General features: G+C 38.0%; 1 protein-coding gene across 4 annotated transcripts in view; it reads left to right on the forward strand.

The window, feature by feature from the left end:
* CPNE8 (copine 8) overlaps positions 1–23170 on the forward strand; it is a 75048-nt gene that overhangs the window by 47909 nt on the left and 3969 nt on the right. For all 4 annotated transcript variants that reach the window (XM_088141627.1, XM_088141628.1, XM_088141629.1 and 1 more), the window contains 5 exons: positions 334–380; positions 2382–2563; positions 12966–13093; positions 18265–18367; positions 20695–20752. In XM_088141627.1, the coding sequence (XP_087997753.1) occupies positions 334–380; positions 2382–2563; positions 12966–13093; positions 18265–18367; positions 20695–20752 (518 nt within the window). The remainder of the gene's footprint in view (positions 1–333; positions 381–2381; positions 2564–12965; positions 13094–18264; positions 18368–20694; positions 20753–23170) is intronic.

Genomic DNA, 23170 nt, shown 5'->3' on the forward strand with positions numbered 1-23170 from the left:
ATGGTTTAATCCTCTGTAAATGGATTATACTTTTAATTGTGATAATCTGCCTAAATTTTTATATATGTTTAAAATTAAACAATACTCCAAATATTTGAGTATCTTACTCTTTTAAATGCCAGTTTCATAATGAATGTTTGGATCTGCTTTCTAAAAGATAACATGTTAAGTACAACCTTAAATTTTTGATGAATGCAGCTTGAAATTTATGTATTGGAACATTTGTAATTATTTACTAGAAGACATTTTATTGATTTTTTTCTTAATATATTCCTCACATAGTAAACCTCACTCTTAAATAATTTGGATTGTTTATGCTTTTTTTTTTAATAGGACTCAAATCAATTTCACTGTGGCTATTGATTTTACAGCTTCAAATGGTAAGAGTTGTACAGTTTATTAACTTTAGTTGGGCATACCGTATAGTTTTCTAAACATTTCAGTTGTGGGAATTATTTTGACATTATATACTTTCATTTTACGAAGAGAGGAGTCTTTGGAGAAGACCCTGATGCTGGGAAAGATTGAAGGCAAAAGGAGAAGAGGACGGTAGAGGATGAGATGGTTAGATAGCATCACTGAAGCAATGAGCATGAAACTGAGCAAACTCAGGGAGGCAGTGAAGGACAGGAAGGCCTGGCGCAATATGGTTCATGGGGTCACGAAGAGTCGGACACAACTTAACGACTGAACAACAACAACTTTCATTTTGGCTTAACATACTCTAAAAGCTTAATGCAAGTAAATTACAGTGGTTTGGAAACAAAAGTTCCCTCTCTAAATAGAAAAGTGCTAATGGCTTCATTCTACATATTCCCACTATATGCTAAGGATTCCTCAGTCTTAATAAGCATGTCTTCAGGAGGCACTGAAGGATGAAGCAAGAAGGGACGAAATAAAGTCCTTTTTATTGAAGATATTTCTGTCCATAGAAATGTGGATCTAAGCCAGTACATTCAAACTGAGAATGCATTATTAAGCACTCTAGAGAGAGTTCTTTGTCTGTGTTTGCTGTGAAAAATGCTGTTCAGTATTCCAGTAATCTAGCATTCACTGCCTAAGACCAATCATATTCCTTTCTGATATATTATTAGAAAAAGATGGGAAGCCTTTATCTTTCTGAAAGATTTTAACTATCTTCCACATGAGGGACTATTAAAATGTTATTTATATGCTCATATTTATTTTTATTTACAATAAAAATCAAGTCTAAATCTAGGTTTGCACATATCTATAAAATATGGTTGTATTTGTGTGCAAATTATGGTAAGAATTTATAGTTACAAATACACATACACACATATCCATTTAGGCTTGTTTTATAGAACCAAATAACCATAGTTTGATGTGTTTAAACAAGATGTGAATGAATCTAGAATTTGGAATCACATGATGCTTCCTTCCCTTCTTTCTGTCTATCTACAGTATATGGCTAGAAGGAATAGTTTTTATTAGTTACATTTCCATATATTATGAAATATAAATTGTGCTTAATTTTAATTACTTTAATTTTAATTAATTGGAAGGCAGCTTTTGTTGCTTATTTTTGTTAAAAGTAAAATGGGCTCATGAAGCCTAGCAGAAAACTAAAGACATGAAGTGTTGAATTTCTTCACATAATCTTAGGGGGTTCAAAGTCATCCACAGGATCTAGTGCTTACAATGAAATATGGACATCTGTTACTGAAATGATTATGTAAAATTTTATATTTTCATTATTTTCTTTTCCCTTTGTTTTATTTTATTAAATAAAGACATTTTTAAAGGGATCTGTAACTTTTAAAACCTGAATTATCTGTAGCCTTTGATTTAGGGATAAGCTAATCTCTCAATTTTCATTTCACTCTATTTATTTTGCTGACTATACATTTCTCTTAAACTTTTGCTGCACAGTTTGCAAATTCGGTGAAATAAGAGTTGTCATGAAGTTAATAAAAAATATATATATATTTAAAAATGACCAAAGCAGTGTACCTTTGTGCCCATTTAGGTCATTATATACTTAAATTAAATGATATTAAAAAACTTACTTGAAGAAATTTATTTTAATTTATTTATCGTATCATATAGCCGCCCATCTCACATGAACTTTCCTGTTCAAATTTTGAAAAGGTTCTGTGGCTCTTTCACCACTAACAAATTTATTGTCTAAGCCTTTGTTAATTCACATGGAGAAGAATCCAGCCTTTGATGGAACACTGGGGAATTCAGGTGCAGGGGGAGGAGGATAGTAAAGTTGAGGTCATAGATAATGAGAAATATCTATTGACAGTACAGATAACATCTGTTAAGAAAGTAGCAGTTAGAGACATTTTTGCTCATATAGTAAACCTATTAAAAGTCTCATCTACTGAACATCCTCTAAATATATTTTAAAACAGGTAACCCTGCACATCCAACCTCACTTCACTACATGAATCCATACCAACTGAATGCATATGGCATGGCATTAAAAGCAGTAGGTGAAATCATTCAAGACTATGATAGTGACAAAATGTTTCCAGCTCTAGGTTTTGGTGCAAAACTGCCTCCGGATGGAAGAATATCTCATGAGTTTGCCTTGGTAAGAAATTGATTTATGTGGTTGGTGTTTTTTTAAAAAAGTACATGTTCAATGATTGCTTGTTTATCTTTGTTTTTTTTAGAAGTGTGGCTGTTACAAACAAAAGAACAGACTCTTAAGTGTAACAAATATATTTATTATAAATCAGTCTTGATGATAAACCTGATGCTCTTTGTTTGTATTGCTAGAAATGAGGGAGTGACATAATGACATGATTGAAAGGATGTTGTTGTCTCACTGAACTGAATGTTCAGGCCACTCTTTTTTTCTTTGAGTTTTATTTATTTATTAAACTTGTAAGAGCATTAGGTTTACTGGAGGTATAATGCACCTATTGATTTTATTTCCTGTCAGAAATTGGTGAGAAGTCACACCATTTTTATTCAGTGGTGGTTTGCTGCTGAATTTTGGCAACATAGTCTTGGAGTGGCTTGGGAGCTACCTGTAAACATTGCCCAGGCACCCTAAGCCACATTGTATTGGACAATTACCTTGAATCCTTCACAGATTGCAGTACAGTCACAAAAGATTGTAATAGTATGTCCTTAAAACAAACATGAATAAAAGCACAGAGGCCCAATATAAGATTTCAGTTTAATAAATTGTTTTCTCCTTATCAACTGGTGAACAAAATTCAGAAATCCTCCAAATCTGTATGTCTCTATTCCTTCATGTCAACTTGGGGCAGCATACTAAATTATAATTTTGGGACTTTGTAACCATGGTATATGTTTGGAACTGATAAACCTGTAACCAAAAAGAGAATGGCAGCCCTGCACCCTCCCAAATTTTTTACAAGTCATTAGATGTTAATAATAATTTTTAAAAAAATACAAGACAAAGATGTTGTTGGAAAAAGGTATTGGAAGGAAAAAAGAAATCTTGATTGATTTCTTAAGTAGGAAAATACACAGGAACAGTGGGGCTTCTTTAGGATTTTATTTTATATTTATTTATTTTTAATAAAATTTCTAACCTGCTTCGGTCCTGATGGACATTGAGTGGCATACAGCAGAATTATTCACTACAAATAAAATAAAATTAATAGAATTGTACTCCTATCTTAAATTTATATTGCTGGCACTTAGGATTGCTAGGACAATACCCATGATGTAATGTTATTAGACGGTGAGCCTTGGCTTACTTTTTCCAGCAGTCCCTGCTATTATCCCTGACTGTTATCTAGAAGATGGATGTATTGCTTAAAAAAGGATGGAAAGGAGAAAAAGAGAAGGAGAGGCTTAAAATAAAAAGGATTGTAATGAGGTTGGAGGCATATCTATGGAGTCTGGTGAAACACCTCACTAGACTCCAGAAATAAAGAAGTCTCATGAGGCCTTCTAGGGATTGTTTCTAGACCAAGTATCTGTTGGGGAAAAATTCTAATATAATATTTATGCTATGCAGGCCCAACTGTTGACAGAATAATAAAATAACTCTGGACTACTGCACTTTTGATTCAACTCTTTTGTTCCTGAATGCATTCAAGTCAAATCAAATATCTTTATTACAGTCTTTGACTAGCCTTTACAGTAGGAAAAGAGAAATCGTTTGGTACAGCAATTCATTATCAGAGAAAAAAAGAAAACAACATATCTAATTAAAAGTTTTGTGCAACTGTATGACTTGATGAAGATATTTGGCCACCTGGTATGTGAGTGTAGTTAGCATCCCTTAAAAAGTAATAAACATAAAATTTATCAGTATAACCCTCAAATTTAGAGAAGATTGAGATCAAAGCACATCTTTGTTGTTGTTCAATCGTTAAGTCATGTCCGACTCTTCGTGACCCCATGAACCATATCGCGCCAGGCCTTCCTGTCCTTCACTGCCTCCCTGAGTTTGCTCAGTTTCATGTTCATTGCTTCAGTAATGCTATCTAACCATCTCATTCTCTGCCGTCCCCTTCTCCTTCTGCCTTCAATCTTTTGCAGCATCAGGGTCTTTTCCAAAGAATCCTCTCTTCGCATTAGGTGGCCAAAGTATCTGAGCTTGAGCTTCATTATCAATCCTTCCAATGAGCAGTCAGGGTTGATTTCCTTTAAGATTGACTGGCTTGACCTCCTAGCAGTCCAGGGGACTCTTAAGAGTCTTCTCCAGCACCACAGTTCAAAGGCATCAATTCTTTGGCGCTCAGGCTTCTTTATGGTCCAGCTCTCACAGCCATACATTACTGCTGGAAAAACCTTAGCTTTGATTATGCGGATCTTTGTCGGCAAGGTGATGTCTCTGCTTTTTAATATGCTGTCTAGGTTTGCCATAGCTTTCCTCCCAAGGACCAAGCGTCTTTTAATTTCATGGCTGCAGTTTATGTCTGCGGTGATCTTGGAGCCCAAATAAATGAAGTCAGTTACTGCTTCCATTTCTACCCGTTCTATTTGCCAGGAATTAATGGGTCCAGATGCCATGATCTTAGTTTTTTTAATGTTGAGTTTCTAAAAGTGCATCTTGGGGTATCACAAAAAGGACACTATAGGAGGCCATGGGCAAGAGTTTCTACCTCCCTGGATCCACAAGGGCAAAGTCTCTGTAAATAAGGAGTCCCATGAAATCTTCCCATCAATAGTGCTGAAGAGAGAGCATCAAAGAGGGGTCTGGAAAAGGCTCGTCTATATTTGCTTAAGGTTAGATTATATAGATACCTTGCAGTAGAGGTCTTGTGGCTATCTTTGGCAATAGAATTCAGGAGCAGTGGTGGTATCATTTTGGTGATCAATGTCCATAATTCTTTCTTTTACTATTGATTTGGCTTTCTTAACCCTTAATTGGCCTAAATATCAGGAGAGAGGCCAAGACTACAAAGTTGTTCTATACAGGTGCAATGCCAATGAGATCGGTGCTGTCTGACAACAGCAGAGGCAACAGGCCTGTAGGGTCAAACATGATTTTGAATCCTGGTCCAGGCCTGGGCCTTAATACTTGGCACAGTACCTTGGCACATTAGCTTCAAGCCTCAACACTACATTAGGGGTACATTTTGAGGTACTGAACAAAGTCCTAAAGAAATTCAATTGAATGGTTTCATAAGCCCTTAGGTTTGTATATGGGTCAAGTTGCATCCCATATAATAGTCGGGCAACTGTTTTAGCCATAAACAGTTTGCTGCTGGAATGTAATTTGCTCCCTGTCGCCTATAAAATTTAGTTATTGCTAGTGAACTCTTTTCGGCAGTAAAAGTGGCATAATTTATCTGGGCTGTTAATTTCCTAGAGGCCTAAAATACCATGCCCAAGTATTCAAAACATTTGACTTGCTCTAATTCATGGGAATCAATTGTCCACTTGTGCCTTTATCTTTTGTTGGAAAAAACTAAAACTTTACATTTGTCATAGTTGATACCTAATTGTTCCTTATTACAGTGGGATGCCAGGGTTCTTAGTGCCTGCTTCATGCCTACAGAAGATAAGGGGAGAAGAACTGCATCGTCAGCATAGAGTAGAATTGGGAGAAGTCTATCAGATAATTTAGGTGCATGGATATCAACTCTCTGAAGGGTTTTAATCAGAGTTGATATATATGTTGAAAAGCAATCGTGCTAAAACACATCCTTGTTTCATTCCCTTAACATTCTGGATAAAGTCAGAACCGTCCCCCTCCCCAGCTACATCTTACTCTAATGCCAGTTTTAATGTATAACTTATAAATTAGGAGCAAGAGTTTTTTGCCAATAGAGGATCTGCTCAAAATGTCCCAGAGCAAAATGTCCATTAGATACTATCAAATGCTGCCTTGTAATCAATGAAGATTCATATAGATTCAAGTCAGAGTGGTTTGTATATTTGTCTGCCAGATGTTGAAGCACCAGGCAGTGGTCTATAGTGGATCATCTTGGTTGAAACCCTGCTTGCTCAAGGTTGATTATTCCCTCATCTATAATCCAGGTTTGGAGTTTGGTGATTAGGTACCTAACATATAGTTTGCTAATGATGTTCAATAAACTAATTGGCCTATAATTAGCTGGGTCATTCCTATCAAACTTTTATATAAGGGAATAATTATAGCTTCCCCCCATTCCTCTGGAATCTTAGCTGTGTGGTTAATGTATGAAAAGAAAGAGGCCAATACAGGATCCCACCGATTTGAATTGGATTTAATTAGCTCAGGGGGGATACAGTCGCTCCCAGGGGCTATACCACAATTAAGCTGGTTAATGAGATTTTTAACTTCCTTGCATGTGACTGGGGCCACTGCAATAGTAAGGATAAAGGTACATCTATCACATAGGTGTCAGCATGTGGATCACAATAAAGGGCTTGGAAGTGATGTATCCATGTACTTGAGGGGATGTTACAATGCAATTATGTAATGCCATTGTGGGAACAATTTGTTGCAGTATGCCAGAATAGGGAAGGATTTTGTAGCTTCGATTAGCTTTGATTAGCTGTGACCGTTTCTTCTTCTGATCTTGGGGTTTTTCCTTTCTGAGCAGAGCCTTATATTGTCTTTCTTGCTCCTTTAAAATTTGGGTGGAATCTGTGAATTGGCCTTCAGTGAGGTAGCATAGGATTCCAATAATGCTGCTCTGGCAGCGATGTAAGATTTGTCAAACCAACTCTTAGAATGGCATCCCCTCCTAATCGGTTGGTATTCACCTTTGTTATAAAAGGTTAGATATTAGCTATGAGATCATGATATACATTAAGTATTCTGCTTTCTTGTGGGACAGTTGAGTCTGAGTGTGCCCCAAAGTTACAGAGGGTATGCACTTCCTCTGAGTGAAACTACTGGGCTATCCTATCTTCAAGGGAGCCATTCCATCTGACCCTGTAAGAGCTGCTTCCCATCAGGCATTATAAATGGCCCTTAACTTGGTTCCTAATTGGGCCTTGTCTAAATTTGCAAGTGAAAGTTAGGGGAAGGTATGCTTTCAGACTTAGGGACTATGCCAAAGTGCTTAAGGTAAGGGGCCAGGTCTCTAGAAATTATTAAATAATCTATGGTGGATAAGTTGTGAGCTGACCAAAATGTATATTGCCCAGGGAAATAATTTTGGACAGGGCCATTTAACATTTGTAGGTTAAGTCTATTTATGAGATGTAGCAACCTAAAGCCACATAGGTTATATTTTGAATCTTTGAAGGATCTGGGCATAAATGGCGGTTCAATTATTTGTATGGGAGGACAAGCATTGAAACATGCATAGAGAGCTTCATCATTACAACCAGGAAATCCCCACTTATTAGGATATATGCACTGGGGAATTTATTCAGGCAAAGAATGAGAAAAGAATCAACCTGGTTCTAGGTTGGGTGACCTGTGAATGGAACTGCTGAGGAGGAAGATAGATATTAATATACAGTAAGGAAAATTGGTCAAAGACTAACATAGCTGATGCAACATTCTCAAACTGAGGTAGTGGTTTTACAATTTGAACATGTAAGTTGGAAGCTATAAATAGATTAAGCCTCCCCTTGGGTCTGCCACCTCTGAGGCTAGGCAGCATAAGGGCCAGCTGAGAAAAGTAATTGGGGATTGAAAATTCCCCAACATCCATGTCTCCTGCAAAAAAAGTATATCAAATTGGGACAGAAATCCAAGAAAATCAGGGTTTCCTTGCTTTGGGGACCCTCCAGCTATGTTCCAAGAGAGGATGGAGATATTGTTAGCAGAATGTAGTTGTCAATTTGCTGGTTCTCTCAGGGTGCTCTCTCTGCATAATTGTTCAGGAGGAGCAACACTTGGGTTGAACAAATTGGAGATTGGGGGAGAAGATAGAGAGTAGACTTCCTGTTGCCAGTTAGGGTGGATGGTGTCCTGAGTGTGGGGTAGTTCTACAGGAGATGTTTCATGGGCAGAGCAAATAAGGCCAGATTGGGGGGGTCAGAGTCAAAGGATTGACCATGTTCAGAAATTCTACATAAAGAATTCACTTACAAGGAGGAATAGCAAGTTGTAGATGGAGCAGCCATTGGATGAATAAAATCAGGATCCATGCAAGGGGGAGCCAATGAGGATGGAGCTGTAGTTTGACTAGTTTGTTCTTTAGAGTCCAGTTTCTAAGGGATTATCACCTGTGGGCTGATCATCTGGGAGGTTATAGAAGGATTGCATAGGAGGACAGCTGGAGGGCAATAAAGTGTTGAGGGACTTAGTTGCAGCAGTCACTGACTGAAGCATTGATTTAACTGCCTCAAGTTTGTGTATAATTGTTGTTTTTCTGTAGAAAGAATGTCAAATAACTGAGCTAGTTTTTTCTCATCCTCCATAGGGTCGACTGATGTCTGTATCTTCCCTTTAATTAAATCAAGGGTGTTGTGCCTCCTGTGCTTATCTGCTCCTAACCTTGGAGTTGGTGGAGCACTCTGCTGTATATGTAATTGCTGGTTGAGATTATGAACTTTGGGGGTTATGCCATCCTCCCTCACAGGGTTGGCTCTCCTCCCAGAATTTAGCAGAGGCCATACACTGCTATTGTGAAAGACACATATGAATGGCGTGATTTGAAATCTCCTTAGAAAATGTTTAAGTTTAAAAACCATTGAAGGGAGTGCAAAATGCTTAAAAGTCAATATTATTTTTTCGAGTCCATGCCATCTGGGAAGCCAAGAGATTTCTGTAAGCTTGCTGGAATATACTCTATCATGAAGAAGTTGTGGAGAAGTTGTGAGAGGGAGTATAATACTGCTTGTCTGTTGTGCCACCTGTCCTCATTAAGAAGATTAATTGCAATCTGGAGCAGAATCTGTGCTGCTGCAAGAGTAGTTCATCCATGATATTTTCCATACATGTGGGGTCTTGTGCATCAGATGGATTTTGAGTAAGTTTTGGAGAAACTGAGTTGGTGGCTGACTCCATAACAGGTTTAGTTATATGCTTTTCCATTTTAGCCTTAAGTTCATCTGTCTTCTGATTAGCATCTAGTAGCTGATCGAAAATTGCAATAACTGTTTTATCAGTTAAAAGGCAATTCTTAGCAACCAAGTCCAGATCTACGTTGAAATTACTTGTGGTTTTAAAAGTGTCCTCCCCTCTATCTCCTACAAAAGCCTCATCATCAGAGGAAGGGAAATCATCTACTTCCCAATCACATAGGTCATAGGATTTATTAGCGGAGATTGCAAGGGAAAAAGAAGAAGAAGAGGACTTATACGCTGTGTCCTTATGCTAGAATATATCATTCAGTTTTAGCTGTCTGGAGATTGCCACAGCCTTAGAGTGTTCAGAATGTTTGGAATTTTCTCTTTGCCATGTCTCAGGCTTGTTCTTCTCTTTGATCTTTCCCTTTGAATTCTTTTTCGTTCCTGTCTCTTTTTTTGCAATAATTTTATTGAAGATTATATTATACAGATAAAACTAATACAATCTACATAATATAAAAATATAGAAAAAATAGAAAATGAAAAAAATGAAAAAGTACAGAAAAAGAAAAAAGAAAAAGGAACCCCCCTTTATCCCCTGCAAGTATAATCAACATTAACAATTTATCACTATCTCTTAAAATAAAAACAACCATCACTTCATCCTGTATCTCACCCCATTCTCTATAAACCAATCTTTAAAACCTCATCTCTCCATCTTAATCAGCAAAAGTCCATTAAGGGTTATCAGAAATAACAACATAACTATTACAAACTATATCTACTAAACCCAATTTGAATCCTTCCTTTTATATTTATATCTTCTTTTCTATTTAAACATATCCCCCCCCCATTTCCTCTCTTCAAATAAAATCTTTAAAACATCATCATCCAGTCCTGATCAGTAAAAATCCATTAAACATTACCAAAAATAGCAACCACTTTATTTGAACCTTGATCAAATAAACCAATTTTGTATTCTTTTTCTTTCTCCCAGCAATCTTTAGTTCTCTCAAACGAAGTCCTAACATCTGCTTTCTCATACTCTCTTTGTCTCTTCTCTCAGAATCGTTGGCTTCTTTAACAAGCCCCTTTTGTAATTCCAGTATGAAAAAGTCATCCATGTCACTATCCATATTATCACTGTCCCTTCTCATGAAATCTTTGACACCTTCAACAAGTTCTTTTTGTAAATCCAATGTAGAGAAGTTATTCACATCACTCTTCCGAAAGATTTGTGTGTCTTTTTTAATTATTAAATCATCAGCCAGTTTCATTAGTAAATCTATTATTTCCATCTCTTTCTTACAGGGCATCATTTTTAAATCCACATTCAAATTGATTTCAATTTTATTCAATGAACTTGTTCCTCTTCAGTAACACCTTCTAATTTTTCTGTAATAGCAGATAACTTTATAATCAATTCCTGAGCCCATTCATCATAGATCTCTCTTAAAGAAGCCATTGATGCATTTATTTCCTTCTAGTGCCCTCTAGTGTCTAACCTTCAAAGTCATCTCATCAGTTGTCTCCAAATATAAACATAGACAATTTCCCACAGGAAGGATTCTTTTAATTAACTTCAAAGTCTTAAATCAATCTGAGCCTTGAATCCATTTAAAACTTTCTAAAACCAACCCTAATCATCCTTTTGTGTATTATTCAAAAAAAAAATTTTTTTTTACAAATCTTTAAACTCATTGTTAGAATTTCTTTCTTAAAGGATTAAAGAAAACTCATCCAGTGAATTCAATAAAACGTGCAGTTCTGAAGGTTCTTAATCTTTAAGAAGCAGTAAAAAAAAATAAATCCAAAGTGATTAAGAGGTGAGCCTCAGTTGAACCTAGAGTCCATATAGGCTACATTAATGGCTGTAAGCTCAATGGAATCCCGCAACTCCCAGCCAATCGCAAGCTGACCACAAAAATGTCACTTCATACCGTCTGCTCACAAAAAACAGCTGTCCAGAGTACGTATGGATAATCTTGACATCTCTCCTTTTTCTGGAGAGATTTTGGTGGTCTGGATCTAGCATTTGGACACTGTTTTCAGCCATAAAGTTGTCCCTCTATTTAGGGATGTCAGTTTGCCATGGTGCTTGCCAGAAGTCTCTCTTTTTTGTTCCTGTCTTGTAGCCATTGCTGCCTTGCATCATTGGCAAGTGTCCAAAAGTGCTGGGTTCCAGACTCTAAAATACCAACTAATCATAATTCTAAAGTTCTAAAATTACTAATGCTTATACAGGGAATTAAAATTACTAATTTATATTAAATAAAACCACTAAGTATTTATATATATAAAACTAAATAAAAGAATAACTAAAATAGAGTTAAGAGCTCACTAAAAATACTGTCATTCTGTGGCCATGTTGCCCCCCCCCCAAAATATATTAAATTATTACACTGAACGTCTGGTAGAAATTCAGTTTTTAACTTTTGGAATTCAACATCTACTTTGGTTGCTAAATGCATATTTCTGGTTCACCAGTACCATTATCATTATCATAACTTAAAAGCAAACATCCATCCTAACTTAAAATAGTAGTTCCTTCCAGAGACAAAATTATTTGGTCCCTTTAATAGAAGAAGATGCTGAATTATGTTTTTCTTACTTTTCCCACATCACAGCGAAATGAAATACATCACAAATTACTAAAATAAACACTTTGGTGAGATAGGGAAAACATGATTGCCAGGCTTGTAATTGCAGGTTATCTTAACAAAATTGGGGGTGGGAATGAACTTTTAGGTTGACCATAGGCCTTCAGATTGGTAAGTCAGGTGGAATATATACCTGCCAAACATCTAAGCAACCTTCAGGAAGAGTAGCTTTCTTTTTCTTATTTATGGGTTTCTGAGAAGTATCTCACTAGTAACTGTTGAAAAGAAAAATGTTGGCATAGATAAATCCTCAGTTTGGTCCAGTAGATTCCCAGTTTAGGGTGGAAACAATTTTTTTTCTGTCATGGGTGAGAAAAAGTACCAAACTAACAAAAACGAAATAGATTCTTTCTTGGTGAATTAGCTCAACCTTCTCATTTGCTTTTGGCTTCACTTCTATAGACCATCTTATCCAAACGATTTCATGACATTTTAAGACATTGCATGTGATTCTACATAAGATTTCTCACAATAAGGAAGAATTGTTGAAAATTTATTTCACATTTTTTATGGCAAGATGAGTAGAAAAGAAGAAATTTTACAGATTTCCTGTGGCAATAGTCATGGTGTTGGGATAACTAAGTGCTCACCCATTCAAAACTTCTAGAGTTTTAAAAGAAAAAGGCCAGGATATATGATCAAGGAGGCACATGTGGCCTGTCAGCGTTCCTATTATAGATTCCAGAATCTTGTGGCCTCACCTCACCTTATCCCGATTTGGAGATTTTGAGCAAAAATGAGTGACTTAAGCCTTGTGGTTGATTAAGACACCCACTTCATCTCTTAAAATTCCTAAAGCCTTTCTTAAAATACAGTTTGCCCACTTTCTGAAGGGAGGTCCTAGACATGCCATGCAATGCTTTGGTGTAGCCTTTGTCAGTCATAATACCATTTCATAAGTAACATTCTCAGTCATTAATATGTTATCCTGGTTTTAACTTATAGAATGGAAACCCACAAAATCCTTATTGCAGTGGAATTGATGGCGTAATGGAAGCATATTATATGAGTTTAAAATCTGTACAGCTTTATGGACCAACAAACTTTGCTCCAGTTATTAATCATGTAGCAAGGTAATGATTATGTTTAATATACAGTACTGAAACCTTATATAATAATATTCAAGGTTTTTTTAATGTAGTCTTCTTTGATGTGGAAAGAACTACATCATTTTTTTTTTTGCGTTCAGAATAAATATTCTGCCATTATTACATACTGCACTTTCTTTAGACTTTGTTTATCCCTCTTGACTCTTTTAATGTGAAGATCCATTTGTGTTTTTAGGGTTGTTGTTGTTTTTTAGATTTTTTTTATCCTGCCTTTATTATTTTTATAAATAACTCAAAGCAGTGAACATACATAATACTCCTTCCTCCTCTTATTTTCCTGTTCATGAATGTTTCTGCCAGGAACTAATTGCACATGAAGCAGAAACTGTGTTTTTGGGGGGTCTGGTTTTTTTTAACACAAAATAAACACATCAGACATTCTGCCTTCCAAATCAGCTGTGGTTAAACAGAAATAAAATCTTGGAATTTTTAGTTATTCTGGATTTTGGCCTAAACAAAAATCAGGGATTACAGAGTGGTTTTATGGGTGACCAGTAAAGGGGTATGCTCTCCCTTTTCTTCTCTCACATTCTATCAGCCGTCTATCCCTTCAATCATCCAAGTGTTTTCCCTCTGCTCCCTCCCCTTAGCTGCCAATGCCAATGTTCTTGGTTTTTTGCTGTTTTTACCTCCAAACATAGAAACAAAACACTTCTGTTCAAAACATCTAGAGCAGTGCTGTGCACAGAATGATTCATACATGAACTGTTTTGTGGATCCATAGAATCATTTGCTAGCATTTCAACCACTATTAGCTTATTTTCACAGTACAAACTGAATGAAGCAAGAGTTCATATTTGAAAAAAAAAATAGTATTTTTACCCTCTAAGCACTGATAGTCATCCCCAAACTGAAGTTTATTTTCAGGAATGTGAGACCTGTTTTCTCCATTCTTAGGAATCAAATTTTGCCCATTGGGAATTCTGAGAAATACTTCCAAGTTTTCATACTGAAGTTTAACCATAATGTAATCTTAGGGTGGAAATCAAACCATTATACAGATGTGTGGATTTTCTGAAGAGCTGAATACAAGATTGGATGGAAAAATCAAAATCAAAACAACATGTGATAGCTAACAAAATAATACATGACCCACCAGCTTTTAACTATGATGGATATGTATACACTCACTCCTATCCTAGGGCATTGTTTCAAATGTATTGATGTTGTATTGGCTGTTTTAATGATAATATTTGTTTTCTGAGTTCTGAGCTAATTTTATTGGATTGATTTGTAATTATTGTGTTGTGGAAATTTTATTTTGTACCACATCTTGGCAAAGATGTGTAATAAATATTTGCAGATGATGATGATGATGATGATTTGCTCTCCATCCATCATATTATATGCTATTATCAATGTAAATCACAGATCTCCTGTCTTTACAGAGTTAAGCTTGGTTCCTAGGCTAAGACTCTAGCAGAAGTCTCTCAGACACAGTTCAATTCAATTAAGAAACAAGAATGAAGCCAAATGCAGCAGTTGATTGCTCACTGCCAGTGTGGGATATAAGCAACTCATAAAGCCACAGTGGTTCAGACCCATAGCTTTTTCTTCCCACACTTCCCACAAATTAACAGACTCTCTGCATAGCACTTGGTGGCCTTGACCGTGAGCCATTGTTGAGTGTTACATAACTGCCAACTCTGGCTTGAGAATTGCTGGCTCTCTTATTTCTTACGTCTTAGTTCTCACATACTGTATGTACTATTAGAAGCAGCTCTCGATAAATGTAATTGACAAATTATACTAACTCAAGAAGAATGAGTCAATCTATTTTTTAAATATTCCATAGTATAATCAAACATGTTTAATCTTTCTATATTGTCCTTGCAGTCTTTCCAACTTAGAGCTATCTTCTGATGCCATGCTACAAATCAGTTTATCCTGTAATAATTAGTGCTCTAACTATATAAATACTTATATAATTGTCAGCTCAAGATGAATTTGATAAATACCCATTAGAGCATCTTAAGATGTCATAGTGAATAAGCAGACAATAGTTATTTTCTACCTAAACGCGCACACACACATAACAAATATAGACTCTCCTCCCTCTGCATATGACCAAGGGGCTCTTGCTATCATCTTCTCAGTTCCTTTCTGCTGTGGCAGCTGCATCTGCCAGAATGTCCTCCAAGCCTTTGCAAATTTTTCTTAAGTATACTTTTTGGTAATATATAAAGTGAGGCTGTAAATTGGGTCCCTCCTGCATATGCCTTTTTGATGGAAGGGCAAAGTGATGATTATTGAACCTATGGCCAACCTTTAGAAAACCAAATAGTAATCATTTATCTCTCCTTCTGACAGTACTTTGGAACAAGTCTTTAAAAATGCAGAGTAATCAAGTACCAGTAAAACACCAGCCCAGTGATCATCAACACCATGTCCTCAATTTATCCATTAACTTAGGAAACAGATCCCTTCATCCCAACATTGAAGATCACAAATCATAACCTCCGTTTTAGCTTTGAGATGATTAAAAATTTGATTCTGACAGACTTAGTATGAAGGGACTTCATTTTTTACAACCAATAGTGCAAACATTTGATTTTTGGACCAACATTTCCTATGCCTTTTCCAAAGTTAAGCCCAAATTGACTGCATTTCTGGCATACTTACCTGACACCCAGGTATTAGCCACTGACTTTCAAAATAAGGCTTTGAGGCTAGCTTTATTTGCCAAGTATCTTGTTGATTGCACACCTAAAATTCTGGCAGAGAGGGATAACCTAACATTCTTGGTTTCATTCATTGGGCCTATGTAAAGATGTTCATAATAGGACTAAAGAGCTCCCATTTGCCTTAGACATAAGTGTTTAAGGAACTGTTTCTACAGGTAGTCCTTGCTTAACAACCACAATTGGCACCGGAATTTAGGTCGCTAAGCAATGCAGTTAAGCAAATCATCATGTGACCAGACCCAATTTTACCACCTTTTTTGTGGCTGTCATTAAGCAAACCAGTCATTAAGTGAATCACATGGTTGTTAAGCAAATTACCCAGTTATTAAGTGAATCACACAGTTCCCCATTGACTTTGCTTGCCGGAAGCTGGCTGGGAAGGTCCAAATGGTGATCACATGACCCCAGGATGCTACAACCGTCGTAGCATCCAAGTGCCCAGATCACATGACTGCAGGGGTGCTGCAACGGTCATAACTTCAGGCACTGGCTATAAGTCACTCTTTTTAGTGTTGTCGTAAGTTCAAACGGTCACTAAACAAATTGTTATTAGGTGAGGACTACCTGTACTGTGCTGTCCACTTCATGCAATTAGCCTTCTATCTATGTATATCTTCATTTAGTGTAAAGTTAATTTCTAGTGGTCCAAAGCTTTTAGTAATGGTATATTAGGCAAATGGTTACTATCAGGTCTGTCAGTATAAAATTCTAACAGAAGTATCTTTTTCTATATAGAAGATTGACTTCTTGTCCTTCCCACACTATTGCCCATTTGGATGCCGCCACAATTCATGTATAAACTTCAAAAAGCTCTCAGCATATCTGAGGGGCTCCTCACAGACCAGGTTGTACAAGCAGTGATGCACTACAATGTTTGAACAAGGAAGAGGGCATCCAGAGATGGCATGTCCATCATACTGATCACCCCAATTACTGGCTCTACTCCCTATTCTTGATATGTCCTAGAGGTTATAGCAAAGCCTCTCTTCAAATCTGAACTTCCTCCAGTACAAACAATCTGTTAAGATACCTTTACATTTACCCCCTCTGTCTCCCAGCACAGAGGGTCTCTCCCTCCCAAGTATAAGATTGGATATTTGAACTATATTGGAATTGGCCAAAAAGCCCACCATGGGTAGTGAACCAGAATATTTTTTTTCTTTTTGGACATCAGTGATAAATGGATCTATTATAACTATTATGTATTATTTATTATCCATTTTAGCAGTCTGTTTTCTAATTCTTGTTCTCTCTTCGCTTTAATGGGTTAAATATTTTGTCTTTAAAAATTTATCTAACTGCCCTTGCAGCCTTCTATGAATAATATACAAGTACAATTTTTATGGCTTTTCTCATCTATTGATTAAGAAGTTTCTGAGGGTATTAATGAATTCTTTCCTAAAAGCCCATGTATTGTTTATCTATTCCAATGGCTTAACCCAGAAATATTTCAAGCTTTTGGTTTGGACCACAAGCTTCTCTCTGTGAAATGGTCACATCTGCCCTGGTGGCTAGCCAGCTAGGCCACTTTCTAAGTAGATCAACCATATATTTTTTTCACAAAGACAAGGATGTTCTTAGTCCTGATGTCACTTTCCTGCCAGAGGTGGAAATTCTTTCACCTCATCCAGAAATGGATGTCTACATGTTTTATTTCCATTCCCATTTATATTCCATCTATTGTTTATTGGGAGTGCTGAAGCAGAGCTCCCCAATGTCATCTCAATATATTGCTGCAATATATATCCTGAATTACTGACACCATCTATTTGGCCTATGATCTTGCTGGGCTTTTAACTGCCTCCCACACCGCAAGTAGATGGTGTGCGTTCCACCCATGCTGTTAAAACATCTGCTGTTTTCTTCAAAGGAGCACCACTATCAAATATTTGCAGATCAGCTGTCTGTTATCAGATTTCAATCTTTATACAGCACTGCAAGCCAGACATTTCTGCACATATGGATGCTAGCTTTGGCAGGGTGGCTCTTTTCTTGATGCTTCAGTGAGTGTCTGCCCTTCTAGGTATAAATATTGCTTGGGGTACTTACTTATTTGTGTCATGTGCACAGATGATAATGAAGAACAGGTTGCTTTGCATTCATATACTGTATCCCACTTTCCATGCCCATACAGGTAAGGTAAGGAGGGTTGGCAGTTGTTTTATTTCTATCTGTTCAAGGAATTAAGGAGAAGACAACTGTGAAAGTAGGACAGGTTATACTGTTCACCTGAAAAGAAGAAGCTGGCAAAATCCAAATAATGATTTATGAAGGCACAGACTCCTAGTTGTGCAAATGTACAGATGAATGTTCAAAGAACCACCTGATTTTTGCTTTTAAAAACGTTGGGTGTTTCTAGTTTTTTTTCAGTATTAATTAGATTAAGATTTAAAAGCATTCTAAATAGTTTTTTTAATATTAAAATGTGAGGGGTTCTTTTTTGTTTTTTAGATATGCTGCCTCAATAAAAGATGGGTCCCAGTATTTTGTTCTTCTCATTATTACAGATGGAGTCATTTCTGATATGGCTCAGACAAAGGAATCCATAGTGAACGTAAGTTATGTTTTGAGACAGGATCTTTTTTGCGGAAATGGTACAGACCACAGACAAGAAGCAAAATTTTGTCTCCCTTTGTGGCAGGGAAGAATTTATGGTATAAAAATAACCATTTCTTTTTAAACAAAATGGAGGATATCCTCCTGTTTTCTAAATCTTATGTCTCTGTATGTCAATTTCTAAATCTTATTTACTGTGTTTCTAATTCTTTGAGTGCATTACTCTGCTGTATTTATCGTTTCAGTGAATTTCCATAAAGTTCTTTTTCTCCTCTTCCCTCTTTTACAGGCAGGCTTGAATTGCCTACGCCTGTGTTATTTATTAGGGCTTAAGTAGCCCTGTTTTTAGCCTCTCTCCCAGCTGTGCAGTGTGGAGATACTTTCTTCCCTCCTTGGCCTTATATCTAGTCCCTCTTTAGTCACCCCAGGCTTGGTGGCTTGGCTGGCTGGCGTTTTCTGGGCCTTTTGGCCTGTTATCCTTTGCCTCTGGCCTGAGCCGCTGCTAGGACTTTGGCGTCTCTCAGTTCCCGACTGGGAGAGGAAGTTTGCTACCAGCAGTAGCTGGCTGCTGTACACGTAGTTGGTGTGACTGCTTGGCTTCACAGTTGCTCCTGCCCCTCTTGACTGCAGGCCCTCGGAAAAAGCTCCCACCTCCTCATGCCTCCAGCTCACCCTCTGGATGCTGGCTTTGTTCTGGGCATCGTTTGGTTTGCTCAGCTCCACATTCCCTGGCTCCAGTGCACATCAACCCAACCTTTCCTATGCTTTGAGCTGGAGCGCAGGCATGGTTTAGCCAGTTTGGCTGCCTCCAAGTCCCTGAGGAAAAGAAAAGAAAAAGGGAAGAAGTGCTCTCACAGACCGCTGTGAGACTCTCTTCCACATATTGAAACTTAAATTAATGAATTTGTAAGATACAGTTATTAAATGTTGTAGACTGAATCTTTAAAATATCAGAGGCCAACGTTCATATTTGAATACTCTGAGACAACAGAAAACTCATAAATGTCATAGTAGCAACTACATTTTACTATGTTTCAAGAACTAAATGGCCTTTGGAATATATGAGTTCTTATATTTTTTCCAGAAGACCAAAAGAAGAGAATTATTCTGAATTTCATTAGGTTGATCATTTTTTTCCAGCTTGGGGCTACTTGCCACAGATTGCTGACATTTTAGCTAATCTAGTCAAACTAGAAGGTAGTAAAAGAATATCCCCTCACCTTTATTTCCATCATGAAGGAGTTGCCAGTTTCTATTAAGCATTGCACATTTTCAAGGCATTGCTTTCCCCAGTGTCATCCACCTTTTTGTTTCTTTGAACTTACCAGAAAACGTTACCTTTGGTGATAAGAAGCAGTGATAGAAGGGTGAGCCTACAGCTTTCTAGCATTCTCATTAGGAGGCTCCTGCTGTGACGTGAACAAGCTGCTTCCTAGGCAGCAGCTCCATGCACATGCACTCATAAAGGCATGCAGGCATACACTGCTTATTTCATTCTGTCAGATGTTATTGTAGATGAGAGAAAGACCTTGCCCACCAACAGGCCATCTCTTGTGTACTCTTAGCAAATGGAGGCTGAAAGGGGAGGTGGGAACCCCAGTCATCTGTTTATGAAAGAAAGCTCATTCCTTCCATTACCAATTTTTATAAAGTACTTTAAACTACACATGCAGTTGAAAAAGGAAAGCAGATAATGGGTGATATGCATAGTAGAAAAAGAAATTACCCTGGACCCATTCCTGGGCTTCACAAGTATACCTAATCAGGGATGATATTGTTACCTAAGGTCAGAGAGCCAGACAATCTAGAATCAAAGGAATAAGAGGAGAGGTTAATTGTTTAGGAAGTATTAAAAACATATCAACTGAAATCACAGTGGTTAGACCTCACTAAAATATAAATTGTAGCTTATTGCCAGAGACGTATTTCGATATTCAAATCACCAGTAGTTGTAACCTTATGTATTTCAAGACACAGAAGACATTAAAGGAATCTCAGTAGAAAGAAGTTAAAGCAAGCACATAATGGAAAAAAGTAACAGAAGGCCTGAAATTAACTAATTTTCCTCGGTAGCTTGAAATAATCAATTTAGTTTTCCTTTATGTCTAAAACTATTATTTCATTTTCTGATGAACACTTAAAAATACCTTCCATGTTGGCTAATTGATTTAAAATTAAACAATGATTGTTGAAAATAAAACAGATATCTTATTTTAGCTATTTCAGTAAAGTATGACTTTTTAATATTCAGGGATAAAAATTTTAAATATTTTTCGTGTAATATCTGAAATGTAACTGTTTTCATGTGTTTTTCTTCTTTTGAAGGCTGCAAAGCTTCCAATGTCAGTAATAATAGTGGGCGTTGGACCAGCAGAATTTGACGGTGAGTACCTCAGTTAATGTAGCTCCTATTATGTAAAGGGAGGTCTTACACAAATCAGTGGGAGCAATTCTGTATTTTTTTATTTAATAGTTTGTTGTATCTTTCATCTAATAAAATGCAGTGTAATAGAATAATAAAGCAGTGCATGACACTTTTGAAAATGCCCTCTGATATTTAGCTAGTACATAGCTCTTTATGAAGGTTTCTAAAGAGTTACCTTTTTCAAATGATAACATTTTTCTGAAATAAAAAATTGACCTTTTCTTCCCTGACATGCATAAGATTGTATAAGTGTTTTCTTGACATGCCCATGGTTTTTGAGCCAAAAACAGCAGTGTGAAGATCAGAAGAAAGCAAATCCTAACTATTCTACATTATGTACTGTATATTAGAATAAAAATACAAATTAATCCATTTGCTTTTTAAAAAATGACTAAACAATTGTAGTATTCCTATTAATAGGTCTGAAAACTATGTTGATCTAATTGATACTTTATTTATCTCCATATGTTGATATTAAACATCAGTAATACACTTGTTTCTTATTCATGCTACTGCTAAGCTATTAATAATCTTTATTCTTTACATTTTGTCTCTCCTCCCACCTTTTTCTGCAAAAAAACTGAGCAAGAATATTTCAACCAGAACATCCAGTGTCTTAGTTCTCAAATTTGCCCTAAGCTTTAAATGTGGCTAATTAGTATTAGATTAGCAATACGTCATGATTCCCATGCACCATGGTTACCAGGGTTTATGGATTAGCATTCTACATGCAATTGGTCCGCCCCCAGCGCCTGATGGACCCGTCAGGGTTTCAGAGGGAGCTGGGGGATATTCCCATGGACCTGCTGCATGGTCCAGCAGAGGCCCTGGCTGCTGCCTGGAATAGAGAAGTGGCCGGGGCCTTGGACAGGATCGCGCCTTTGTAGCCTCTCTTGCCACGTCGGCCCCGACACTCTCCGTGGTTTACGGAGGAGTTGAGGGTGCTGAAGAGGGTTAAGAGACGTCTAGAGCGCCGCTGGAGGAAGACACGGACTGAATCCGACCGAACACATGTTAGAGCCGCTATTAAGGCCTACATCGTGGCAATAAGGGCAGCGAAGCGTCAATACTTCTCTGCCCTTATTGCGTCTGCAGAGTGCCGCCCGGCGGTCCTGTTTGGGATCACCAGGTCCCTCCTTGGTAAGGGTGATGTGGTGGTTCATTTGCAGGGCCGCATGGAGGAATTTGCAGAGCACCTGCAGGATAAAATCGCTTGGATTCATTCCAAGTTGGACTCCGAGTGTGGTGCAGGGTCTGGGGAGATACCAGGGGATCATTCTTGCCTAGTTATCTGGGAACGATTTGATCCTGTCGTTCCTGAGGAAGTGGACAGGATCCTCCGGACTTGAGGGCCACCACTTGTCATCTGGACCCATGCCCCTCCTGGCTGGTGAAAGCAGCTCAGGAGGTGACATGTGGTTGGATCCAGGCGATGGTTAATGGATCCTTGCAGGAGGGAGTGTTTCCAGCGCCCTTTATAAAGGCGTTGGTGCACCCTCTCCTCAAGAAGCCCTCCCTGGATCCTACTGTACTGGACAACTTTCGTCCAGTCTCCCACCTCCCCTTTTTGGGGAAGGTGGTTGAGAAAGTGGTGGCTTCGCAGCTCCAAAGGGTCCTGGAGGAAACGGATTATCTGGACCCTTATCAGTCAGGTTTCAGGCCCGGCTATGGAATGGAAACGGCATTGGTCGCACTTATGGATGATCTCTGGCAGGAGCGGGATGGTGGTAGTGCGACCATCCTTGCTCTCCTTGATCTCTCAGCAGCGTTTGATACCGTCGACCATGGTATCCTATTGGGATGGCTCAGGGATATGGGGGTGGGCTGCACAGTTTTGTGCTGGTTCACCTCCTTTCTCCAGGGCCGATCCCAATCGGTGGTGATAGGGAGCGAGAGGTTCCATCCTCAGCCCCTCCTTTGTAGGGTGCCGCAGGGTTCAGTTCTCTCTCCACTCCTTTTCAACATCTATATGAAACCGCTGGGTGAGATCATCTGTCATCATGGGATGAGGTATCATCAGTATGCTGAAGATACTCAATTATATATCTCCATCCCTGGTGAGGTAAGTGATGCCGTGACCGCCCTCTCGCGGTGCCTGGAGGCTGTGAGGGTCTGGATGGGGAACAACAGGCTCCAGCTGAACCCTGGCAAGAGGGAGTGGCTGTGGGTTAATGGCTCCTCTGTATCCGGGACGTTGTCATTGTTGGTCTTGGATGGGGTGGCACTGCCCCAGACAGACCCAGTGCGTAATTTGGAGGTCCTCCTGGACTCATGGCTCCTGCTCAAAGAGCAGGTGGCAGCCGTGGCCAGGAGGGCTTTTGCACAGCTTCGGGTTGTGCACCAGTTACGCCCTTTCCTGGATTGGGATGCCCTGCG

This window comes from Python bivittatus, unplaced genomic scaffold (assembly GCF_059951505.1).
Source record: "Python bivittatus isolate LINGU-HERP-01145 unplaced genomic scaffold, Pbiv_v1 ctg000330_np1212, whole genome shotgun sequence".
Taxonomy (NCBI): Eukaryota; Metazoa; Chordata; class Lepidosauria; order Squamata; family Pythonidae; genus Python; species Python bivittatus.